Raw genomic sequence first — 9419 nt, 5'->3', positions numbered from 1 at the left:
AACGGATTTGTGGGTTTAACTGTTATTTGTGTGTTTAAGTCTTTATTTATACCTTAGAACTCTATAATTTTATTGTTGTAATATGTAGCATGCTTTTGTAATGCATTTGTTCTTTGCTTAAACAAGGAGTTTTCAAATCTATTCTATTTAGTTTGTTTTTTAGTTTATTGCTAATAATCGTACAAGTGTAACAATCATAATTCATTGCAGTTTAATGTTTTGTTTTTTGACAAGGGCGTGACTTAAAATTGGCTTGCATGACTTGTCTGGGGACCGATGACTTGGACTGTGCCTTGACTTTCTATTTATTTAAAAAAAACTTGACTCGGACTTCGGGTATTTTACAAATGACTTGACTGGGAATCAATTCAAAATGTCAAAAATGGGTCCATCCAAAAGTTATGACTTGAATACGGTACTTTCCTGAAACTTATATTAGCCTAAATATACTTGCTATAATAAAATTGTGGTGACCTAGGAATTGCTAGGCTTATATTAACTGCGTTTTAGGTAAACATGAAGCGCAACACAACAGAGCCACAAACAAACAAAGTGAGGATTAAGCAATAACATAAATATCATGAAGAAAGGCAACACAACACAAATTCACCTCAAACCTTCTCTTATATTTTAGAAAGTGAAAGGCCGTTTTTTAGGTCTAATTTAACACTTTATTGTTGAAGTCCCTGGTGGCACACAATAGTGCTAACTTCGAAAATACATTTTTCTTTTTTTTTCTTTTAAGGTTTCTAAAAGTAATTTTTTTTTCATTCTTTAGTATGTTTTACAGGAAATTGAGGAAGCCTTTAAGCCAACAGTGCCTTGCATAAAATGTCACAACATTGTCATCGTTTGCTAAATTTAACTGATAATTGCGTTTTTTCGAGGTATTATAGGCCTATGCGTAAATATTTAACGTTTTTGCAATATGATTATTATATTTTGGGCAACACGTTGTTATCCGATCTCAACATAATGTATAATTCTTGCGATTTGTCAAAAGTTTCACATGGTTTTATAAAGTTGTGGAAGTTATGGCCATTACAACTTGTAAACAAACATCCCTTTGGTAAAAGAATTGTTTTTGGTAATGTGAGAACCATTTAAATTTGCCTAGTAATGCGCTGCTTATCTTATGTAAATCTAATTCTAGGTAGAATGTTTTCTCGTTTTGCTAAAAGTTTCCTATTTGTGCACGGGATCGCGCGGGAATAACGTATTTTAGGAATTGAAATTACTCTGTTTGGAAGGTGACGTTACGACCTCGCTTAATAACGCCATGTCTAAATTTCTAACCCCTTTCCCTAACGAAAATCCTGGTTCCGCCCTGGCTGCAATGTAGGATATATCGAAAGCATTCAAGAGTTCATCAATGCAACTTCGATAAACAAGTCAGACGTTGTGCTTTATTATATGATAACGCTACAAAAGGTATGAGCAAAAATAGTTTTAACTAGCATTTGATTATCGCACTGAAGCAGTAACATTAACTGTGCTACATCCTCAATTTGGTTATATTAACTTAGATCAAACGTATTTTTCCGCGATTTATCTGTATGAGCTTTGATAGTCTTACTAGAGTTCATACTTTTGAATATATACTTGTTAGAGACCAATTTAAAAAAATGTTTTAACGTTTTTATAAAACCATGACTGAAGATGCATTAAAGAGCTGTGATAACAAGAACTTGACTAAGCAATATAAATGGTTCACGGCATTATAATATGCCTGTTAAAATTTACAGTGCAATGTGATTTTTAGACTACGCCATTATGTATTTAGCCTAAAATTCTTACGTTCAAATAGTGGATGCCAGCACCTTCAGAACACACTGGTCGGTAATAAGAGGATCTTTCGTTTAGGTGCTCTGGCTAGCGTGACTCAGATGCAAAAAGCTTATTTAATAAAACAAGATGGAAAAAATAATTGAGTTGGTAGTGCGACAATGTAATGAATTAAGCGTTTAGACTATTATAGAAGAATAATTTAGGCCAGTGGTCGGCAAACTTTTTTTGTCGCGGCCCAAAGCACTCTTTTCAGAGCTATTAAAGGCCCACTACGTAAAACCACTACGAAAACAGTGGCGGATTCAGGATATTTGATTTTAAGGTGAAATATTACACGCCGCCTAGAAAACATAGGCCTACTTTAAAAATATATTCGCGCATGGCGCTAAAAACTTTGCGTTCACAAATAATTAAAGTTGGCAAAAATATAGGTCGGCAGGCTCTCAGGACCATATTTGGCACGGGGGTCTAAGCCACGCCACACGTTTAGAATAAGGTGCAATAAATGTACGGCCAACAAGCGGCCCACAACTACATAATAACACTAAGCTATTTAAAAGTAACTCGCGGTCCACTTAAATTGGTTTGGCGGCCCACAGTTTGCCGACCACTGGTTTAGGCCGACGAGGAAAATCTTAAGAGCTATACCCTGTGATTAACTGTAAGCGGCCATAGTACCCAGGAAGTCGAAAGTTAAAGATACCCATGAGAGACAGACTTACTGTGCATGCTATACAAACTATAAATTCAACGACATTTCAGTTAACAGAAAAAAATGTGATTAAGGCAACAACAATATCGCGAATGATAAAACCAAATATGGCCCGTTCTTTAAAAAACGGTAATTTTTTGTTGTTTAGCGTTTTTAATAGTTAACTGCCCGTTTTTATAAGCAACTACCCATTTAAGATGTTTAACCCTTTTTGATATTTCATTTTTGCGCCTTACACTAAACATTGAAACGTAACTGGAACTTTATAACCCGTTTCTTGAAAAAGTTTGGTCAAACCGGAGTTGCATCGGAATTTTTAGAATGCTCCTAACCCAACCCGGATCGGAACCAGATTTTAAAAATATTGAACACGAACGAAGTTCCTGATATACGCAGAACAAGTTTTTTAAATTTAAAAAAATAAAGGTCCCTTGAAAAAAACCTAACTCAAAAACTTAGAACTAATTTTATTAGTTAAGTTTACTTGAAAAAAAGTTAATTCATTTACCCTATTCTGGATTGGTTTTAGGACTAAAAGCGTGTAAATCGAGGCCTCCTAAACTGCTTCATGAACCCCACTTGGGAAGCATATATTTTAAAATATCGATAAATTACGTTTGTTAATAATTAACAACCGGTTACAGGCTAATTTAAATAGCCCTTTTCTAAAATTTTAATCTTTGATTTTAAGAAAGATTCTTAAGATTCTTTTAAATGCATTTTTATATATTTTTTCTGGCGGATTAATCCGTAAAGGGTTTTAAGCCAATTTTAATGCTTCCTAAAGGTTTTCTATTGTCCTATTACAACTTCCTTTGTATCGTGAGTTAAACCATTCGTCTCAATTAGTGAAATTATATGTACATTTTATATTCAGTGCAGTTACAGCGTGGACGACAGTAGACCTACAAACAAAAGGCAGTTACAAAGTTATATATTTTTTTTGTTAAAAATACATAATCTAAAGTTTTACATCAACAACTCAAATAAACTGACTGATTTATTTAAGAAGCCTACTTATATAAGTGTTAAAATAAAAAGCTACAGCCTGGTTAGTGTCGATGACACTGCGCAACAGCAACTTTTAAACGGAGATGCGGAGATGTGATGCAAGTTTTAAACAGAGATGTGATAGATCTGTTTAAAGTGTTTTCGGCGCTTATTCCGAAAATGCCCTTATTTTTTTCTAGCACATCAGGTTTTAAATGTATGGCTGTATTGTTGACATTGGCACATTGCGAACTGTAACGTAATCCAACTTTGATGTGATTTACGTACCAATCTATATGGTTTTACTGAAAATATATAAAAGATCTTTTATTAATATTTTTGTAATTAAATCGTTAATTGTCATACGTTAAAACAGCTTCCGAGCTGACTATAAATGTATTTTAAACATGTAGTCTGTAGCACTACAGAACAAAAAATCAAAATAAATAAATGTTAGGCAATGCCAGATTTTAGTCAGTAATATTGTTACTCGTTGTTTTTCAAATTTGGGTGACCAAAGTATCATTCCAGATATCAGTAATTTGACAATTGTACTTCAAAGTTGAAGATGTTGGTGAATTGAGTTAATAAGAAGAAAACGAAAGTTCAAAAACAATTCTGTTTTCCAGACCGATTTAAACAGCCTTACTAAAGACATGTCCCTTTCAAAGGAGAAGTCAGAACTGCGTCTATTAGGATTAAAATAAAACAACTTACATGCGAGTGATAAGACATTACGGAATTGGACCTACAGTAGACAGACCTTTGTGCTACAACAGTCGTGCTACCAAATGCATTACTTGCAAAGAGATTTATAGGCATATTATTGGTGAACCGTAAGATGCTCATAACACAAACGTTACGCCCCTTCAAAAATTTTCTTGCTCGATAAATAGGAAAGTGGAGTTCTATGTTTAGCACTCCTCTACATTAAGTTTTCCATACTAAGCTAAGCAAAATGAAAGGAATCTTGAAGGGCCGATATATTAGTAAATTCTAAAGGATGCACATTGTAAAAAGGTACAATTGCGCGCTTGGCGGGCATTTAGTGACTGTGTGCTAACTTTTTTATAAAATGTAAATTGCATTATTTCACGGTAGTTGTTGATGATCTAGTAAGGTTTATACGTTTTTGGGTTATGCCTGTCACTCAAAATATATTTTCTGTACTCTTACTTAAACTTCTTTCCAGAGAACCTTCAGTTAGTGACGAACAAAAACGACATTTTAAGCTATGAAATCCCGTCACCAAGGATTTTAGGAGGGAATCATTGAAAATGCCCGATAGAAGTTCTATAGTGATGACCTAAGTTTTGTTAAAAAAAAATAGTTAATTATATGTTAAACGGTTTAAGGGCCATGTAGGATTGTTGTTAATGCGTTTTTGTTTTCGGGAAATTAAAATATCTTAAAAATGTTATGTGCTAGAGCACGATTTTCCAACTTTTTACACCATGGGCCCCCTTTGAAAATTTTGAAAAATCGATGGCCCCCCTATTTTTTTTTAACCTTTTAAATATACAGGTTGGAACCACTGTGCTAGAGAAAACTAAAGGCGCGGTTAAATCGAAACCAGTGTAAAAAATACATCTAATATTAAACACTCACATTCCTGTTTAAATAAAAGTTAAATTTTATTGACCAATGTAATTTGCACCGGGTTTCTAGGATTCTAGGAAATTTTATTAAACTCGATAGGCACCTATACTTAACATGAAAAATATTAATAAGCCATGCTTTAGGAGATTATTGTAAATTCATGCATAACTATTATCGACACTAACTGGGACAGGACAGGTATGTGCAAATATGAATGCCTGCAAACCACACTTATTCTATGATTTTTGAGTGTGGAACAGGTATGAAGCATGTTTCTGCTTATATTTTAAGGTGTTTGAAGCGTTGTGTTCTTTAAAATAGTGCCTGTGGTTTAATAACGTTTTTAGTTTGCAATTTTGTGCTTTAGAGACACATGCTTAATACTCAACATTTTATTTTGTCAGGTACTATAAACGAATTATGGGTATATGCGATATGACAAAGTCGGAACCGGAAAACCTTGTTACAGTGAAGGCAAAAAGTGAAGAACTTCCATCCAACAACTATAAAATCAAGTCATACAAGATACGGTGGTTTGCCCTCTTCAATGTCACACTTACAATTATATTTCGTGGTTTCAATCAGGCCTGCTACGGGTCGATTAACAATGTTTTAAGCAAGCATTTTAACGTCGCACCATGGCAGATCGACTGGTTCATTTTGTCTCAATCTGTCGCGTTCTTTCTTCTTGCTCTTCCAATGTCTTTTTCAACTTCCAGAATGAAGCTGAAGACTGTCAATTTAATGATGACTGGTTGTCTAGCCGGTGGTATGCTGATTACGTCGGTTGCCTTTTTGATTCCGAACAGCTTTCCACTAGTTATTGTGGGTGAGCTGATTGCTGGAATGTGCAATATTCTTTCGATATCAATAATCGGAGAAGTAGCCAACAGTTGGTTTCCCCCAAACGAGAGATCAACAGCAGTAGCGTTCATGTATGTTTCGATAAGTGTTGGAGAGGCGATAGGTGGTTCTGTACCACCACTACTCGTCAACAGTAATCAAACATTTTTTGAAGTTGGCGAAAGAATGGCGGGACTTCTAACAGGGTCATCTTTGTTTCTTATCATCTTGATGATATTTGTCGCCGTGTTTCTTCCAAATCGACCACCCTTACCACCAAGCTACGCCATGGCCAAAATGCTAGAACAACAAGTTGAACAGTTAAAGCCCGTAGATTTCCTACGGGATATAAAGCAGTTATTCAGTCAACGCGCGTTTGTGGTACTGTGGATAGGTTACGCTTTCGTGAGTCCTGTGTTGCGCAATTTCACGATCTTGCTTTCATCTATATTGCATGCAGAATTTCCAAACGATTCAGACATCAATCAAAAGTCAGGATACGTGATTACGACAGCTTGGTTCTTTTTGGCGGTTGGTGGAATTTCGATCGGACCGGTTTTATCAAAAACAAGGAAGTTTAAAACAATTGCAGTTGCAGCCACAAGTTTTCAAAGTCTTGCTACCCTGACAGCGTTAATTGGAGCGGTAACGTCAGTCTTAAATGTGATTTCTGCAGGCGTTCTAATGGCGGGCATGGCCAATGGAATGATTATTACCTCGATATATGAACTTATTCTTGAAATGACGTACCCGAGATCACCTCTTCAAGCTACAATGATAACCGTGACTGCACTTGCATTAACCAGGTTTCTTTATCCTCTGGTTGGAAGATTACTTTTAAGCTATTTTAATGCGGCTGCTTCCATTGCCTTACCATTTATGCTGACTGCCATTACCAGTGTCCTGATGATGTCAACAAAGTTTCCGACAAATAGGTCAGATGCCGAAAACGATGAAAGAAAACGTTTGTTACAGGAGCCAGACTAAACGAGTTTTTACGTTTCACTAAACTCGATTTGAAATTTACACAACCATTTAGATTCACTGTTGAGCTATAAAGTATTGTGTTGCATACTTTTGTAATACATTGTCCTTGCAAACAACCAATTTTGAATGATAAATTTACATTGAACCTGTAAACCTACATTTCCAATATACAGTGATGTACCCTGGTTTTGAAATGGCAAATCCTTAGGCCATAGCAGGAAACTTTCAAATGTATGTGTATGAGCTAACCGACGTCTCAAAATATATTCTTATATTTTGGGCACTCACGCAATTTTTATGAGAAATGTACATTAAAATACAAAAACCGCTACACAATCAACAAAAAGTGAAAACTCGCCATAACAAAATATATGAGTCTTTTACTATTCAAAAATGGAATATGGTAAAACAATCAGAAATCGACACGATTTGTTAAGCTTAATTATTCGTTTAACAAAACCAATCCAAATCAAACTGTGATGCTCACAAAACATAATTTAGCGGTGCATGGATGGAACATTTTTGTCTTGTCTTTGTTGCCAACGGACTACGGCCTTAAGACCGAAATTCGAACACCAACGTCGGAATAAAAACACATTTTGAAATAGGACTTAAATTGAACAGTCGTACAAACGTCTAAATAGACCTAAACCCGTCGGAATAAGGCCTTAATGGCCACAATGAGACGTATATAACCTTTTTTCCTATAATCAACAACCGCGACCTTGCTTTTATAACTAATTCCCCTAACCCTATTTCAAACCCAATTATTATCCGGTGCCAAAATAAGAGCTACCTAACGGCACCATTCAAACCAGGGCGCCCCAACGTCGACACTAGAACCGTCAGTGCCAGACGGGATCACCCAATAGTCCCATGTGCTCTCCCTACAATTGTAAGCCTTATTTCGTCCATTTAAGCCTTATTACAAAGTATATAGGACCTGTTATACCACAGGTATAGGATTAAGATCAAAAATCGCTTCAGGACGGTTTTAGGTCCTAATGTGTTGTGCTTATTACAACGTGTTTGGCTTTATGATGTTGTTGGAAGAAATACTATGGTAGGATATTACAGATTTTTTTCCCTTTAGATATTGTTACTTTGTTGGTCTTGTTGTGTCAAACTGTTGTCCTCGTATCTCTGGTTTACTTTGAAATGTATTTAGGACGCCCATTTTAATGAGTTTCAAACTGGATAAATAATTTACTATCTTGCAATATTTTTCTTGTTTAAAATGTGATGGGCCGCCATTACAGTACTAAGTAAACAAAATGGGCCTGTCAAGCGAAACACGAAAGCAACACTTCAATTAAGACTAAAAGGCTCTACAGATTACGCGTCTATTTCATTCTAAAGGGAACTATAAAATGTTATTTATTTCCTTTTCTACACAATAATTGTTCCCTCGTACCTAGCGGCGTTATAAAATCTTTGTCGCGCAACAAAAATCTAATTTTTCAACCTGCTTCTTTTAAATGGAATTTTTTCAACCTGCTTCTTTTGAATCGAATTTTTTCAACCTGCTTCTTTTGTTGGCGAAATGAGTTGCTTAGGACATTGCATTTATCTTCATCTGAGGTATACCCAATTTTGTTACACTTCCAGCCAATTTGAAACTCGACAGATTCGGTTAATTTGGTTTTATGTTTTCATTCGACTAGTTATTGAACCGAAACCAAGCTTCTCCCACAAGCGATCTATCGCAGCTCCAACTGACAAGCAAACAAAAACTATAAACTTACATTAATCCCAACATTGTCCACACTCTTTAAAACTCCAATATAATATAATAAAAAAGGTTTGAAGGTTGAAAAGCCCATGGAACGAAGTAAAGACCAGTCATGAGCAATTGCCATAAATAGGATTTTTACGCCACTTTCTCCTTTATAGCGTACGTCAGTGCTTTTCAACCTTTTTGTCGGAGTGGAACCCTATAAAAACATTCCACTGGCTCGAGGAATCACAGTTCAATAATTTCACTGGAGGAACCCCAGTGTAATAAAAACACCTCCATTAGCTAAAGAATTTAGAAATTGCGGAACCCCTGGACTGTACAAGCGGAACTCTAAGGTTCCGCGGAACCCTGGTTGAAAACCACTGGCGTACGTATAGTCGCGTTTTAAATCGTCTAAAATGGAAATGTATCTTCCGGCAAACGGCCCACGCGATTCGTCAAAATATAAAAACAAACAATCAAATCGCTGTATACTATAGGGTTCCTCTTTTTCCCGGATTTTTTCACTCCCGGGAAACGGGTTTAAACGTTTTTTTTCAAATCCCGGGAATCCCGGCGAAAAAAATAAAACCTAATTAGGTCATTATGATGTTTAAAATTATTTTATATTAGCTTGAAACATTTAATTAAGCTCATTTATGTTCTGTAGTATTGCTTCTACAATCTTACAAGGTATCCTCGTGTTAAAGGCTGCACCCTTGTTTTTATCTAAAAAAGCGCATTTTACTGGTAGAATACATTTAATTAGAATTTTCCGCTGGT

At 35.6% G+C, this 9419-nt stretch overlaps 1 protein-coding gene across 1 annotated transcript; it reads left to right on the top strand.

The window, feature by feature from the left end:
- The first annotated feature begins 5524 nt into the window (after positions 1 to 5524).
- Positions 5525 to 6919, top strand: LOC146146916 (putative MFS-type transporter C09D4.1). Its single transcript, XM_083387870.1, has one exon. It carries the CDS (start codon positions 5525 to 5527, stop codon positions 6917 to 6919), a length of 1395 nt encoding a protein of 464 aa, XP_083243996.1.
- The last annotated feature ends 2500 nt before the right edge of the window (positions 6920 to 9419 follow it).

The sequence above is a fragment of the Ascidiella aspersa genome, chromosome 4 (assembly GCF_963924565.1).
Source record: "Ascidiella aspersa chromosome 4, kaAscAspe10.2, whole genome shotgun sequence".
NCBI classification, from domain to species: Eukaryota; Metazoa; Chordata; class Ascidiacea; order Phlebobranchia; family Ascidiidae; genus Ascidiella; species Ascidiella aspersa.
The sequence above is the reverse complement of the archived record's forward strand: the minus strand, read 5'-3'. Positions and strand labels throughout refer to the sequence as shown.

What these genes read in the sequence shown, in the direction of transcription:
- LOC146146916 (XM_083387870.1), top strand. Translation starts at nt 5,525, where the DNA reads ATGACAAAGTCGGAACCGGAAAACCTTGTTACAGTGAAGGCAAAAAGT.